Genomic DNA, 14,847 nt, shown 5'->3' on the forward strand with positions numbered 1-14,847 from the left:
ATCCGACATGGACGCTGCTCCTCCGGGCCCATGTGGTCCTGGTCTTGCTGTCACGACTCCCCGGGGACATTCCTGTCCTTATTCTGTTGGTTGGGACAGTCCACAACAGAATGAACTGTCCCCTCCTCTGGGTCAGACATTCCTGTAACCCCCTGACCTTTCATGACCCCACTTTGGCCCCGCCCACCCAGCTGCCTGCTGTCAATCACAGCTATCAGGATTGTGACGTCATCGCCCGTTGCAGGTCCCGCAGTGTTTCTGTGCCATTTAAATCATTCTTTTTACATTTCCAAACACTTGATCTCCTTTTAAAACACTTCTGAGACATTCTATTGCATTTAATCAAGATTCTACTCCTTTATATGAGAGGTTGCAAGAGAAGTTATTCTCCTTTTAAATAACAGTTTTATTAAGATGTTAAAGTTTTGACACCACGGTAATGGTCATTTATATAATCTGAAGGAACACAATACAACATTTATACAACCCATGAAGAAGAGAGTGTGCGGGTGTGTGTGTGATCAGGTGTGTACGGGCAGGTTCTGTGGTGGTTCTGCAGGCAGGTTATTTGGAGTTTCTGCAGGAACTTTAGAGTCTGTAACAAATAAATAAAAGTTGGTTAGAAATGCCGACCCCCCCCCCCCCCACACACACACACACACACACACACACACACACACACACACACACACACACACACACACACACACACACACACACACACACACACACACACACACACACACACACACGTCACCTTTAGCCTCCATCGGTTGCCCCGGCGGCTCAAACTTCAGCTCTCCGTTAGGACCCACTGGAGGCTGCCCGTCTCCTGCCTGCTGTCTCCGTGACATCTCCAACACAGCCTGAGATTAAACAACTTTGTGGGTTAGATGCTGATTTTTACAAGGTCTAGATGAGCATTTGGCCTGGTGCCATCACAGTCAGAATAAGCAGAACCGCCTGAGGTAGGAGGTTGTGATCAGACTGGGCTGAACCTCCTCTCAGCTGGTTCCAGCTGTAATCTGTCTGTCTGGACAGGTCAGCGTTTCCATGGCGATACAGCCCAAACGAGTGAATATTTCACCTGCTGGTACTCCCTCCTCTGAGCCTCCAGAGCTCGTCCTCGCTCCCGCAGCAGCTCCTGCTCCTCCTGCAGCTTTTCCTTCTTTCTCCTCAGCTCCTCCTCCTTGTCTCGGAGCTCAGCCTCGAATCGCTGCAGCTCCTCCTCTGTGTAGACCTCTTTCATGTCCAGAGTCTCCACACAGAAGAATAATCCTTGATTATACATTCTTATTAGGCATTTTCTAACAACCCAGCCACCTCTGGGGCCTTTACCTCCCACTCTTTGGGATTATTGAAGTCCTTCTTCTCGGTGGATTTGAGGAACTCCTCCAGAGTGACCAGACGATCTTGATTCACGTCCACCTTCAGCCAAAGAGATGGAAATCAGACAAACCTAAATGAGGCCAGGCCTCAGACTTGGAGCAGACTCACATTCTTCATGAAGTATTCCCTCATCCTCAGACGCTCTTCCTCCATCTCCATCATGTCATCTTCTTCGTTCTTTGGATCATAAACCTTCTCCAACTGAGAGAACAAAGCAGTAGATGTTCAGGCTCAGGGATTATCACAGAAGCTGGATGAGAAAGATCTAAAGAAGGGTCAGAGGTTAAAGAGACACGTTTGTTCTTCTTCTTACCTCTTTAGTGAAGAGAGCTTCCAGCTCCTGCTCGTCTAAAACTTTATCATCATTTGTGTCTAAACCAGAAAAAGTAAGAAGCAAATTCATGTAAAGGATCTAGAGGGCTGTAAAGAACCAGGCGAGAAGGAGGAATCTGACCGTGAAGTTTGAAGAAGGTTTTAGGGTTGAACTCCTGAGGGTCGAGGCCGTCCGTCTCCTCCCAGACCTCCCGCAGCTGAGCGACGCTGCCCTGGACACAGAGAAACACCTCAGCATCAACTTCTCCTCCACTTGGATACAAAGGTAGGTACCAACCGGAGCGTTGACTTTGGGGTGCTGCCGGTGTTTCTCCTTCAGCTCCTGCAGTCTCTTCTCCTCGTGCTCCCTCTTCTCCTGATCCAGACTCTTCAGGTACTCCCGTCGCTCGTGCTCCTTCAGCATCTCATAGCGTTTGAACTCCTCATGTCGCTCAGCATCGTAGTTCTCCAGATCTTTGGTGGCCTGGACACAGCCAGATGCACCAGATCAAGGTCAAGGTCACGGAGGTCAGGGTCAGAGGTGCAGGATCCTACCGTGGAGATGAGCAGCTCCAGATCTTTGGCTTCAAATGTGTTTTGATTGTGAGGATCCAGATGTTCAAACTGCTTCAGGAGGGAGGCGTGGTCCATCTGCTGAGCTGCACACAGATACCATCATCACACCCGGTGACCTCACCTGCCCGCACGCATGGCCCCGCCCACTCACTCTGTATGTTGGTGCTGTCCAGTTTGGCCTTGAACAGCATCCTGAGACGAGAAACCTCCTGGCGCTTCAGCTCATCCAGCCGCGTCCTCACGTGGTGACTCACCAGGTCCAGTTCTTTTGCCAGATGTCCGTTCTGACACAGAACGTGAACACGAAGAGAAGACAAAACATCTGCTGTTCTCAAACTCTGCTCATCACGAAATCTGCTTCTCTTTTTTGTCCTTTACAGGTGAATCAGAACACAAACAGCGATGAAATCAAATTAAAGAGGTGAAGACCTTGATGTCTTCTGTATTTGCTGTTTGCAGTTTCTCTCTGAAATGAGGGTCCGTCTCCAGAACCTCGATCACCTCTCTGAGGTACCGGTCGTAGTACAGCCCGGTGTCCTGCGGGGGCAGTGGAGAGCAAGCCATGGTGACAACGTCAACAGTAGATATCCGAGAGGAGAAAGACACTTACTTCAGTCTCCTCCTGCACCTCTTCTTTAGCCTCCTGCTGAACATCATTGCGCTCGATAGGAACCGACCACACCCCGACCCATACTGAGATGAGCAGCAGTGAACCGGGTCTCAGCTTCATCCTCCTACAAGGACAAACTCACCAGATCTTAACGTTAGTCAACTGGACTAATGTCATTTACAGGCACAACCAAAGACCCTATAGATCCAGACAAAGAGACGTCACAGAGGCCAGATCAGGACGCTTTAGCACCATTTTGGACTCTATTTAAGAGTCCGGTTCTGGTTGCTTGCTCAGGTTCTGTAGACACTGAAGATTTGCTTTGTTATGACAAAGTTAGCCAGGAAGCACACAGCAAGAAAAACGAGAAATTTAGGAAGATTAAACTTGTGAGATTCACTGCAACCTGATCAGATACAACTAAAAACAATATCTGTAAAATAAAAATAACGTTTTACAAATTTGTATTAAAAAAAGACAGGATGGATTTTTGAAAAATCTGTCGTACAAAAATGTCATTCATCACGTTTGAGTGAGAACGTTCATCTTCTAATCTACTGTTAGTAGACGTAAGCCGGTACATTTAGTTGAATATTCGGGGTGCATTAGCTGATAAAGTGGAAATGTTTCAGCATTAGTTTTTTCCTTTTGTACAGCTCGTGTGGGTTAGCTAGCAGGTTAGCTAGCATGTATGAACACAAACTCTCCATCCGTGTCAATACACCTTACGACAAAACTGAAAATGTAGCTTTTTGTCACTTTCACAAGTTATGAACACCGAAAACATGTTCAAAATGTTGTAAATATCGACACAAACGTATATTCGTTTTTATATACATATGTATAATGATACGATCAGGAATCAAAAATAGATTGATAGATCAAAAAAGACACAAAAATAGGACTTGTGAGTATTACCCATCTTAAGCTTTCCAAGTAATTAAAGAACAAGAAAAGTGACCAAATAGAATGTAGAACATGAGTCTTCTTACCAGTTGTTGGTCTTTAAAGAGCCAATTCTGAAAAATTGCACTGGTCGCACAAACGTGACGTCATGAGACTGCGCCGATAGTTCTGCGCGATGCCTTCAGGAGAAATCGGAAATCAGCCCTTTTTAAACTGGAAAAACACTGTTTCTTTGTAAAATCGTGTTTTATTTTACCTCGTAGGTGACGTTAATCACCTAATTTTAATTTTTTGGCCACCACATCAAGGCGTCATTGAAAAATTCGAAACAAATATTTTAAAGTTTATTTGTTTTGTTTTTTAAATAGTTTTGCAATATATTCGGTCAGGCAAACACACAAAAACAGGGCAAAATCGAAATAAATTACCACAAATCAATAAAACAATTGCACATGGTAATAAATAAAATGTATAAATAGTATGCATCAAATAAATACCTAGGAATATAATATAACAGAATAAAATATGGCACATGGAAAACAGGTTCACCAATAAATAACTTAAAATATATTAATGAAAAAACTTAGAAGCATGAAAAATGCACCAGAATTTACATCAGTTTGACTGATACACAGAAGAAAAGAGCAGCCGCTGACTCCGATTTTAGAAATCGATGTCCCTCATGTCGGTGGGCGTCCCTGGCCTCTCGCTCTCCACCTCCTCTCCCTTCTCAGAGGGTCCCCGCTGAAGCCCGCTCCTCAGTCGCTGTCGGAGGGCCCCTTCAATCATCTCGCTGCAGCACTGCAGCACTGCCTGATGGGTAACATGAAGGCAGTTCACTTACAAAATAGTGCAATCTGCACTGAAATCTCCTTTAAATTTAACTGAGTACTTTCTGGGTGCTCACCACATCTGTTTGGCAAAGTGCCGCCAGAATTTCCCCGAGGAACACAAGTTCAGTGTGGCAGGTCCTCCCGAGGCCTCTCAGGGCACAGTTCAGTGACGCCGCGGCCACAAGAGACGGCGGCGTTCCCAGAAATTGGGAGTCACACACACACATGGAGGCCAGAGTGTCGCTGTGCCGTCGTAGTGTGGACAGCAGTTCTGTCCCAAAGGTTCCTCCTCGCTCCTCCAGGGAGGCCAGAAAGTGTGGCAGGAAGTCCTGGGGAGTCACCGCCGCCGTGTCCCAACGCAGCGTGGCCAGGATGAGACGCTCCATGTCCTGATGGAGGTGTCACGGAAGGAGAAAACGACATCAAGATAAAACCATTGAAACCAGGAAAGTTATGATTCTATTAACGTGAACTTTTCTTTTAGGAGAAATATTTGTTTGGCAGAAATCTGAAACAATTTAAAGATGATTGAAAGATGTTTGATCTCATGTGACTCACCCGCAGGCTGGATGGCAGGAAGTCGTGTTCGGCAGCAGCGCAGAGCAGCTCTGCTGTCACCGTCTCACACTCTGTGAGTTTGGAGGCGATGAGGATGCAGCCAGCAGCCAAGCAGACGGGCGAGACGGGCGAGACGGGCAGCGTCAGCAAGGCCGACAGGAAGCGGTCGACGAGCGAGACGGCGAGGGGAAACACGGCCTCGTCGCAGCCACAATCACAGCAAACCTGCAGCAGCAGAGAGAAGCAGCAGGAGTCAAAGCTGCATCAGGAGTCAAAGCTGCAGGAGTCAAAGCTGCAGGAGTCAAAGCTGCATCAGGAGTCAAAGCTGCATCAGGAGTCAAAGCTGCAGGAGTCAAAGCTGCAGGAGTCAAAGCTGCATCAGGAGTCAAAGCTGCATCAGGAGTCAAAGCTGCAGGAGTCAAAGCTGCATCAGGAGTCAAAGCTGCATCAGGAGTCAAAGCTGCAGGAGTCAAAGCTGCAGGAGTCAAAGCTGCAGCAGCACCACAAACCTGAAGATGTCAGTCACACATGATGGATTTCGTTAGGATACAAACATGGAGGAACTCTGAGGCCTTAAAGCTGGAAATGTAAACATTTAATATTTTCCTTCATTTTTCTTCTCAGAAACTTCTGACCAAAGTGCGACAAGCGTAAATATCTCAAACATCCACCAGAAAAGGAACCTGAAGTGAGCTGAGAAGACCTGGTACCTGCAGGGTCCACTTGGTCAGCTCTTCTCGGCGCCCTGGCTCCTGCTGGATGAGGCTAACGTACAGCACGGACGGGGAGTATCGCTCCTCCACGTGCAACAGCCTCTGGATGACACGGCAGCCCGACACACTGGGGTCCCACCCGGCTCGGAGCTGAGATGAACCTGCGAGGGCGTCCGAGACCGGTACGGCTGTCTGGTTCTGGTTCTGCTCCTCATCCACCTCCTCACACCACAGAGACACTGACATGCCTGCAAAGCCTGCTGGGAAAAATTTCAGCTGGGACGTCCCGAGAGCGTCTGTGGAGCCCACAGTTCTGAGCGGGCGGCGCGGTGGCACTCTGGTTTTATACCAGCAGGAAGGCGGATCTGGGGGGGGGGTGTTGTTGGGGGGCTTCAGCAGTGATGGACAATAATACGAAGACAACAGAGAGACGGGTGTAACAATTACTTCAACAGGTGGAGAGAGAGAGAGAAAGAGAGAGAGAAGAGGAGCAGACAAGTGAGGGAGTGGTCCTGGGGGGGTCGGGGGGAGCAACAGCTTGTCTTCGTCACTGAAAGAGAGAAGGGAGGTGAAGAAAAGGCTGCGAGAGGTCACATTCACCATGTGACAACAAAAGGAGTGCTCGTGCAGCTCGTGCACATGTCGACCATCCTCGTCAGAGAAGAAACAGGAAGTGGTTTTAGACCAAACAGGAAGTGGTTTTAGACTCCGGGAGGGTTTCAACTTGTTTATCTTCTGGCTCTACGTGAATCCTGAAACATTCTATCGGAGACAAATAATCTCCATCAGCTTTCTCATTGTCAAAGTAGCTGTTTCCTCCCCTCCTGGAGGCAATCTGCTCGTGTCGGGGGGGTCGAGGTATGTGCAACAGACAGAGGAGCGTCAGTGCGGGTCAGTGAGCCGCACGGCTCCATTTACAAATCTGGGTCGCACACACACACGCACACACACACACTCCCTCCCCAGGGAGCCGCTGGTGCTCCCAGCCAGCAGAGACGATTGTCTTTGACAGTGGTTACAGGTGGCTGAAGCTTCAATGGCAACTCCAGTTTCAGAGGAGGAGTTTTAAACACGTCAGCATCAATAATTCATCACAACAGCAAACACACAAAAACCACCACAAATCAGGATTCTTCAGCCAGCTGGGCTCAGAATTAGTTAACTTTATTCCCCATTAGCATCTTCAGATCTGCTAACGCAACCATGGACGGGGGGGCCACATCACAGTCTGAATCTGAAGGTCAAACTGAAATCAGCAACGTGGGATTCAAACTACAGACGGCATCTTCAAACATCTGTGACCCGGTCCTGGGTCAGGGGAACTGGTTCTGATGGTGTTCTGAGTCAGGCCGCTTTGAGCCCAGTGATCGTCTGATAACCCCCCATTATGGCGTCGCTAACGGCAACACAAACCCAATTTAACATCATTGGACAGATATTAAAGGCGTCTTTGCCCTGAAAACAGATTGAGCCTGAATGCTGGAGGCTGAGGGTTTGACTCCACCAGTCAAGGGAGGTCAGGTGGGCCGGGCGGTGGGCCGGGCGGTGGCGGGGGCCGAAACCCCGCGACAGATCGGCGGCCTGTTTAATGTGGCCACTAAATTCAAACATGGCAGCTGTATTCAAGCAGAACACAGCGGAGGGCCCGCGACAGCCACGGGTGCTGGGAAGGGGGCGTGGAGCCCCGCCCCTCATTTTCCAGCTCATTTACTGGGAGAACAGAGGTCCCATTTGAACCCCATACAGACACCTGCTGGCGAGCGGGGGAGGGGGGGCAAAGTTTAACCAGTTCACAAGTTAAAGCAGACTGGTGTCAGACTGGAAACATGGTTGACGCGCACGTCACACATATTCTGATAGAGACCCATCAAACTGTAGAAAGAAACGTCAGTTGGAGTTAAATAAGTACAGAATCACTTCAAAACTTGGTTTTATTTAAATGAGGCAAAGGCAGTTGCAATGTGGCAGGTTTGTTTCTGTGATATTAACAATAAAATATACATCAATTCTTTTGTTGAGGTCCTTAAATGACACCAATAGAGGTTTAAATCCTTCTTCCTTCAAAACCAAGCATTTATTTAGAGACGTTACATGAGGAGAGAGTCTTTTGATTGTTGTCTGACATAATTGAGAGCAGAGGTGAAGTAAACAGGATAAAACCAGGAGTGACTGAACGGCGTCCACAGCGCCCCCTATCGCCAACATAGTGTAAAAGAGTCCGCAGCGTTTTCCTTCACTTCAGTTCTGCAGATGTTTGTGGGTCAGATGACCCAGCCTGGCTCTGGTCCAGGACATGGTCTGTCTCACCAGTCTGAGATTCTGGACTCCCCTCAGGGCTGGGTGGGCTGTACAGACCAAGAACCTGCTGCACCTTCAGAGGGAGATCCTGGAGAGGAGAACAGAGGTGAGGATCCATCCAGCAGCCCCCCTCAGCAGCAGTCAGGCTAGAACAGTGGTAGGAGCAGAACCAAGAGAAACTGGACCCACCTGACAGCGCGTCAGCTGCAGGTAGATGGCTTCAGCTCCTTGTAGAACCTCCTCAACATCCAGCTTCATCGTCAACTCGTTGATGTGCTGAGTCAGAGGAAATGAGCAGATATTACACATTAATCATACTGTCAGAATTTCATGTCCATCAACACCAGAAATCTTGAGAAAAGGTTCCTGAAGCCGTTTGTAGCTACGACAGCGTTTACACTACTGTGTAATGCCTAAAGTGGCCGCTGGGGGCGCTGACGTCAGGCGTCTAATGCTGCGACAGGGAATTCTACAGAGACACTGGCTCCCAACAAACAAACTCACTCTCAATATGGTTTTATTAACCTTCTTTATCTTCTATTAGGGGATATTTTAATATCATAAAGTATATTTTATGGAAACGGATGCGAAAACCTTCAGAATGGTGTTGAAGTCATGGTCTGAGCCGATCAGCTCTCCTCTCTGGGACTCCAGGATGGAACAGGCAATCAGCAGGTGGAAGTTTTCACATGGGAGACGAGTCCAGAGGACCTGAGGAAGAAATAAGGAAGGTCAGATGAACCCAGATCATGGCAGAGGTGAATAAAGGCCGCCTGGTCTCGCCTGACCTCCCACAGCAGCAGGATGTCCTCAAAAGAAAACTCCCTCTTGAACCAGATGAGCAGCCAGCGGAAGCAGAAGCAGAGCGAGCCGCTGTCCTGAGAGTCTGACGGACACAGACACAGAGGTTAGCATCTGAGCAGAAGCCTCCACACCTCCAACATCTGCCACCAACGCTGACGTGAGACGACCAACCCAGGAAGTCGCACAGTTCTGGGTCCAGAGCCCTCAGCAGGATGCTGAGCTGCAGCAGCTGCTGCTTCATGGCCTCCTGAGACTCTTCAAAGTTCTGGTGCTGCACAGGAGGAACAGTTACCACAGCGACCACATCTTCATCAGCACATAAAAGTCATGATCAGACCCACAGGGGGTCAAAAAGCCACACTCGCCACTGACCACCAGCTCCATGAAGCCCGTCAGACACCAGAAGGACTCCACCTCATTCTGGGTGACAAACAGGACGGGAGCGAGCAGGTCGCTCATCCCCTGGACGTAACCTGGATGATGGGGATAAAGAAGAGTCAGAAAGTCGGCGTACCTCTTTCATCTGGGCGTTTGGTCTGAGTAGACTGGAGGAACACACCCAGATCAAAGTTGTACATGCAGTAGGTCATGAGCACGTCGTGCAGCAGAGTCAGGCCGGGGTTGTCGTTCCCAGAGAAGAAGGTGTTGTGTCTGTCTGTCCTGCTGACGTCTCGCTCTGTCCCGGCGGACGACAACAACAACAACGACAACAACACTTTAGCACAAAACGCACAGACCACCCGAATGAGGAGCGGCGCTGTAATTACACCGTCGCCCCGCAGGGGGCGCTGTCGCCACCTCGACATGAGCAGAACTTCAAGAGTTGTAGGGAACTCCTTCAATAGTGAGATTTAATATTAATCACGTCTGCGTTGTCTTTTATCATCAATAAACTGGCTCAACAAATATAACTGACCTATCAGGCTGCGGTATCCTCGCAGGAGGGAGTTCCTCATCTCCTGTTCCTCACTCACAGACTTCCACTGAACCTTCATCCTGAAGTACTCATCTCTGTAAAAACATGCACACACTCATGCACGATACACACACAACCTCATCTGAACCTCTTCTTCATTAGTTTTCTTTGGATCTACATTAACAGACCCATGACACCAGCAGAGTTCTGAGGGGAAGCAGGTGGTAGGAACTAACGTTTTGCTGCGGAGGATGTCCTCTCTTTCCTTGGCAGTGCTGTTCCAGGGATAAAAGCCCAGCAGGAACTTCCACAGCTCCTTCCTCAGAGGCGGCGCGATGCCCTGCAACAGACCCGGACAGGCTGGAAACAGGCAACTGCAGAGGTTAAAGGCTGGAATCCAATCAGCCTGCAGCCTCACCCCTCTGAACACCAGATCCCTGATCCTCTCTGGGTTCTTCACTCGGCCCTCAGGGTCCAGAAACTCCTCCCATCTGTCCAGAGGTGGCCCCCTGCAGACGTCAGGCCTGGGACCAAGCTCCACTCCCTGCACAGATCACAAAGGTACGGAGGTCTTTCTCGTGTCTAAAAAGACGAAACCTCTTTGCTCCTTTCTGTCTTACACAGGTGATGAGTTCGAAGCCCGGCTCGTCGTCGGCCTGTGGCGGCAGCCCGGGGTCCCGGCAGGCGCGAGAGCCGCCGGTGGAATCCGGAGGCCGGAGCGCCGCCTTGAAGAAGTTGGTCACTTTGGAGAAGCCCCCGAAGGTGGTGGCGTAGGGGTCCTGGATGAACCTCTGTTCAGACACAGCATCATTAAAGCCAGCGGCGGCGTCTGAGGCCGGCGGCGCCGCAGCCTCGCACCCGCAGCCTGTTGTCACCTTCACCCACAGCTTCAATGCAATTTATTCATGCTTCCATCAATCTGCTCTCCTTCTACAGGACAAATCGCTTTAACTGATTACCGACACAAGATCAGAGCCGCCATCGTCCATCAGCTGCAGCTTATCGAAGGACTGGGACAGAGCGCCCGAGTCGTGGGGGTAGGCCAGGAAGAGCCGCCCGTCCATCGGAGACCTGGCCACAGACACCGTGGGGGACAGATGAGACATTCATGCTCCAGTCAACATGAAGCAGACCACCAGCAGTTATGGTGCCACCTCTTTCACAACGTCAACAAGAGCTTTCAGCCTTTTAAACATATCAACATGAATGTGACCTAACGGAGCAAAAGATCTGGAAATGTAGCTGGACGGGTCAGTGCTGCTGGGACTCACTGGTCCAGGATGATGTAGCGCTGCAGAGCTCGCAGGAGCTCCCTGGTTCCTCCTCTGTGGAAGTGCAGCGGAGGCAGCGGGTGACCTCCTCGGCTGGTCAGCACCAGGAAGTTGCGGCCTAAGGAGAAGCGAGCCCTGCGCAGGGAGTAGAGCTCCGAGAGGGGCAGGGAGAAGGACCACTGACCTGTGGAGCACACACTTGAGAGTCCTGCAGCCGTTCCACACAGACCAGCCACAAACGTTCCAGCTGCACCTGAGTCTTTGACGGCGGCCTGTTGGTCTTTCTTCACCGTGCTGATCACCGCCCAGTCGGGCTCGTAGCCGGGGTCAAACTTTGTGTCGTCCTCCCCTTCTTCTCCATCCTGTATAAAAGCAACTGGATTAAAGAAACTTTAGCCTTTTCCTCCACGACGAATTGTCAGTGCTGCTTTTGAAACAGAGCTGGATCTCCCCAGGTTGAGCAGATGACTCCAGTTTGGCTAAATGCTAACAGCTAAACTCATCACAGCATCTGGGATTATAAAAAGCAAGGAACTCGTCAGCTGAGTCACTGACCCCTGACCTTTTTCGAGTAAAGAACTGCAGGGGCACTGCGACCTTCGTCCTCCAGGGGGCTCCATTCTAGAGCAGGTACCCCGGCCTGGAAGAGACACGTCGTTAAAGCAGGTCGCAATAAAGTGGCGTTGGCCGCACAAGTCAGCTCACCCTCTCCACCACTCTGATGAACCCGGGCAGGGTTGTGTCCTGGAGCATCTTCTTGGCGTTGGTGTGAAGGTACACCCCCTCCTTCTCAAATATCAACTGGAAAAACCAGAGGTGTGTGAGCCCCATCGCAGATACCTGCTGCTCCTCCGTCTGAAGAGCAGCTGCAGGAGGCTCCATAAAAACCGAATTTAGCTTCATTTCGTCCTGGCAGATTCAGCTTTGTAGCCCATGCAAACCTCATTTCCTGTTATATTTGTGATTAGACACAGATCAGCGTCTTTCACCTGCTGTTGCAACCACCTGAAAACTGGTTCCACCACCCTGGTTGGACTGGGACAGGGGGGAATGGACTGGTTGAGCTGGGACAGCGTCATTTGAGTTACAGTGGTATTTAAGTTACAGTTGTTATTATGAACGGATCACCGGGTCAAATCAAACGTTTGAGGCAGGTGACCGATAACAGCTGAGGGATCACGTGACCAGTGTGGCTGTTGTCAGATCAGACAGAAAACTTCTATTAAGACCCATTTATTGTCATGTCAGCTGCTATTGTCTGGCGTTCTTTACAGAGTTTAACTTAACACGGAAACACATACTGCTGGTTTAAAGCCCAACAACTTTTTCGCCGCTAGCTGGTGTTATTGTAAACACAGTGCTAGCTGGAAAAGCTAACGTTGGTCCACGACGTCACAATGGACAAATATCGAGATTCAACGGTTTGATTACGATATTAAAATATTGTGAAACAAAGAAATACCTTGTAATCCTCGACACTTTGCTCCATTTTCGGTCACCCTGATTTCGTTTATTCCTAAATAACATTTACGTCATACTTCCGGTTCTTCGAAGCCCCGCCCACCGGCGCCGTTGCGCAGCAGATCCAATCAGATCACCGGAAATGTGACGTTCATCGCTTATTATTGTTTATTTCTATTGATCATGTGGTTTCTGTAATAACTGTGTCAACCGGAGTTGTTCAGATTTATGGAGCTTTCAATGCTGCCTTCACGTTCACAAGTGTTTTAAATGTTTTACATAGGCGTCACATCGAACTCTTGTATTTTAAATAATTCATGAAGGAAAATAATTTATGAATGTGGAAGAGGATTGGATTCATATTTAAACATGATTTTTCTTTATTAGTTTTTTATTGGGTATTTAAATTACTTTTTTAAATTATTAATATTCATTTCTCTTGTATTTACTAGAGGTTTTTCCACAAAGTACCCAATGTAACTGACCAAGTGTTAATGTTAGCGCTGTAAATGATGCCTGTTAAAATGTTAAAAAATCTCTTTTAGAATCAAAAGCAATGATTTTTCACCCAGTCCGTGATTCTGGTTCATATTTATGGTTAAACACACGTGCCGTGACAAACCGTGCGTGTGTTAAATTTGAGCTTTTTCGCCGTTTCACCCAAACAGGAAACAACAACTCCACGAAGACGCTTCTTCCGGTCAGGAGGCGGGGTCGAACACGTGCACGAGAGTGCAAGCGAGAACGAGCCCGCCCATTGCGCTCTGTCACGTGTTCGACGTGCGCTCGGATTGGAGTCAGTCACGGCTGACGTCAGAGATGCGTCAAGTCAGACCGGGAAAACAACACCGGAAACTGTCGGTAGATTTCAAATTAAGATTTAACACAAGCGTGAGTTTTGCCTTGATTACAGGTGTAATATCTGAAAATATCTCCAATTGAAAAATCTGGGGGTGGAAATGCTACAAAACCGGACTTCCTTGTTCATTTCTAAGTCAATAGTGTCTCAAAATTTAAAAAAAAGATTTAATCATGAAAGTTTTGTTTTATTGGATTTTTGCACTTTACGGTTAAAATGCGTCAAATTCTAGGATAAGAACTTTTACTTTAAGTGAGAGTTTTCTAAATTCAACACCAATTTAATCTTAGAAGATTAATTTTTAAAAAAAATCTTCCTAATCCGGAAAATGCTTTTTTCAGGTGGTCATTGAACTTCTTGGATCTTTAGCTTCATCTTAAGTATTTACTAATCACACATATAAAGAATGAATTAAATGAGCTTGGTTGTTAATTAAAATTTGCTGCTGAACCCAGCTGAGATGCTCAGGAGACTCTCCGTGGATCACCAACTTCTCCTGGACCCCCTGTCGAGTCTCATCACCGTTTGCTTCCTCACAATAAAATAATTTACAACATTTTAACAACGACATGTACAAAAACAATAAATGCAAAGATTTAGAATCTAGCGGCCCTATTTTATTTTGGAAAATCATACCGGAAATGCCGAGATCCAACCTGGCTCACTTGCTGTTGGTGTAAAATCTCGCTGGGGGAGAGAAGCTTTGGAGGAGGCTCATCTTTGAGATTAAAATAAGTCAAGTTTAGAGCTGAAAAGCGGCACCGAAGGAAGCCAACAGGTAGGTGAACCCCCCCCCGTCCGCCCGCCTCATTAGCTGCGCGACTCGGCTCTGGTGGAGCCTGGAAACATGGAGGTGCTGATCGGTTCCACGGTGGGGAGACAGTCCGATTAAACAACAACAACAACAACAACAGCAGCAGCTGCCGCGGTGCCTGAACCCGCAGGGAAAACCCGCAGATAGTCACGCAGGCGGGTCGAGTTTTAGCAGGCTAACGATTCCAACGATGTGGAGCTAACGGAGGCTACACGAGTTAGCATCGGGACGGCATCCGACCCTTTTTTTTGTCTTCTCTCCAGGTATCACCAGCACCGGAACATCTCTCCCCTGGATCTCCAGCCACATTGTGTTCAAAGTGCCTCTCTGCCAACTCCATCATCTTCATCCTCACCCTCATCATCCTCATCGCTGCACCCTCACCAGTGCAACAGACAACAGCCTTTTCACCAGCAGGACCCAGACAGCGAGCGGTCCCTTGAAGCTACATGTCACTGCAGTGTCCAGCCCATCAGCGTTCCTCACTTAAAGTTCTCAGCACCAGTATGGCCTCCATCACCCAGTCG

The 14,847-nt window shown here is 48.6% G+C and overlaps 3 protein-coding genes and 1 long non-coding RNA gene across 6 annotated transcripts; 1 reads left to right on the plus strand and 3 right to left on the minus strand.

The window, feature by feature from the left end:
- Positions 1–365: 365 nt before the first annotated feature.
- nucb1 (nucleobindin 1) lies at positions 366–3,988 on the minus strand. Of its 3 annotated transcripts, none has more exons than XM_029836390.1 (13): positions 3,880–3,988; positions 2,888–3,011; positions 2,707–2,814; positions 2,429–2,561; positions 2,257–2,360; positions 2,000–2,185; positions 1,844–1,934; positions 1,703–1,761; positions 1,498–1,590; positions 1,339–1,428; positions 1,088–1,258; positions 758–866; positions 366–595 (listed from the first exon to the last, which is right to left on the minus strand). In XM_029836390.1, exons 2-13 carry the CDS (start codon positions 3,005–3,007, stop codon positions 522–524), a joined length of 1,338 nt encoding a protein of 445 aa, XP_029692250.1. In that variant the 5' UTR covers positions 3,008–3,011; positions 3,880–3,988; the 3' UTR covers positions 366–521. The 3 variants fall into 3 exon arrangements, with proteins under 3 accessions (XP_029692250.1, XP_029692249.1, XP_029692251.1); XM_029836389.1 differs by having other exon boundaries at positions 2,888–3,024; positions 3,880–3,970; XM_029836391.1 differs by lacking the exon at positions 3,880–3,988 and having other exon boundaries at positions 366–586; positions 2,888–3,843.
- Positions 3,989–4,092: 104 nt separating this feature from the next.
- Positions 4,093–6,247, minus strand: ccndx (cyclin Dx). The gene is made up of 4 exons (XM_029836393.1): positions 5,895–6,247; positions 5,185–5,409; positions 4,701–5,015; positions 4,093–4,606 (listed from the first exon to the last, which is right to left on the minus strand). Exons 1-4 carry the CDS (start codon positions 6,141–6,143, stop codon positions 4,457–4,459), a joined length of 939 nt encoding a protein of 312 aa, XP_029692253.1. The 5' UTR covers positions 6,144–6,247; the 3' UTR covers positions 4,093–4,456.
- A 1,563-nt stretch (positions 6,248–7,810) lies between these two features.
- On the minus strand, positions 7,811–12,793 carry tbc1d17 (TBC1 domain family, member 17). The gene is made up of 17 exons (XM_029836388.1): positions 12,649–12,793; positions 11,892–11,987; positions 11,749–11,826; positions 11,440–11,548; positions 11,187–11,370; positions 10,875–10,986; positions 10,536–10,706; positions 10,334–10,459; positions 10,152–10,255; positions 9,916–10,010; positions 9,559–9,675; positions 9,372–9,472; positions 9,171–9,270; positions 8,984–9,081; positions 8,790–8,906; positions 8,385–8,471; positions 7,811–8,283 (listed from the first exon to the last, which is right to left on the minus strand). Exons 1-17 carry the CDS (start codon positions 12,673–12,675, stop codon positions 8,131–8,133), a joined length of 1,875 nt encoding a protein of 624 aa, XP_029692248.1. The 5' UTR covers positions 12,676–12,793; the 3' UTR covers positions 7,811–8,130.
- A 1,351-nt stretch (positions 12,794–14,144) lies between these two features.
- Positions 14,145–14,634, plus strand: LOC115249885 (uncharacterized). The gene is made up of 2 exons (XR_003888509.1): positions 14,145–14,284; positions 14,584–14,634. It is a non-coding gene; the product is annotated as an uncharacterized lncRNA (long non-coding RNA).
- The last annotated feature ends 213 nt before the right edge of the window (positions 14,635–14,847 follow it).

The sequence above is a fragment of the Takifugu rubripes genome, chromosome 5 (genome assembly GCF_901000725.2).
Source record: "Takifugu rubripes chromosome 5, fTakRub1.2, whole genome shotgun sequence".
In the NCBI taxonomy this organism is placed as follows: Eukaryota; Metazoa; Chordata; class Actinopteri; order Tetraodontiformes; family Tetraodontidae; genus Takifugu; species Takifugu rubripes.

What these genes read in the sequence shown, in the direction of transcription:
- nucb1 (XM_029836390.1), bottom strand. Translation starts at nt 3,007, where the DNA reads ATGAAGCTGAGACCCGGTTCACTGCTGCTCATCTCAGTATGGGTCGGG. An exon ending in TGGAGCTGCTCATCTCCACG is followed by an intron (nt 2,186 to 2,256) that starts GTAGGATCCTGC and finishes GGCTGTGTCCAG; the next exon opens with GCCACCAAAGATCTGGAGAA. An exon ending in GGGAATACTTCATGAAGAAT is followed by an intron (nt 1,429 to 1,497) that starts GTGAGTCTGCTC and finishes CTTTGGCTGAAG; the next exon opens with GTGGACGTGAATCAAGATCG.
- ccndx (XM_029836393.1), bottom strand. Translation starts at nt 6,143, where the DNA reads ATGTCAGTGTCTCTGTGGTGTGAGGAGGTGGATGAGGAGCAGAACCAG. An exon ending in TGACCAAGTGGACCCTGCAG is followed by an intron (nt 5,410 to 5,894) that starts GTACCAGGTCTT and finishes CTGCTGCTGCAG; the next exon opens with GTTTGCTGTGATTGTGGCTG. An exon ending in CACTTTGCCAAACAGATGTG is followed by an intron (nt 4,607 to 4,700) that starts GTGAGCACCCAG and finishes GTTACCCATCAG; the next exon opens with GCAGTGCTGCAGTGCTGCAG.
- tbc1d17 (XM_029836388.1), bottom strand. Translation starts at nt 12,675, where the DNA reads ATGGAGCAAAGTGTCGAGGATTACAAG. An exon ending in CAGTTCTTTACTCGAAAAAG is followed by an intron (nt 11,549 to 11,748) that starts GTCAGGGGTCAG and finishes GCTTTTATACAG; the next exon opens with GATGGAGAAGAAGGGGAGGA. An exon ending in CGGGCTTCATGGAGCTGGTG is followed by an intron (nt 9,271 to 9,371) that starts GTCAGTGGCGAG and finishes CCTCCTGTGCAG; the next exon opens with CACCAGAACTTTGAAGAGTC.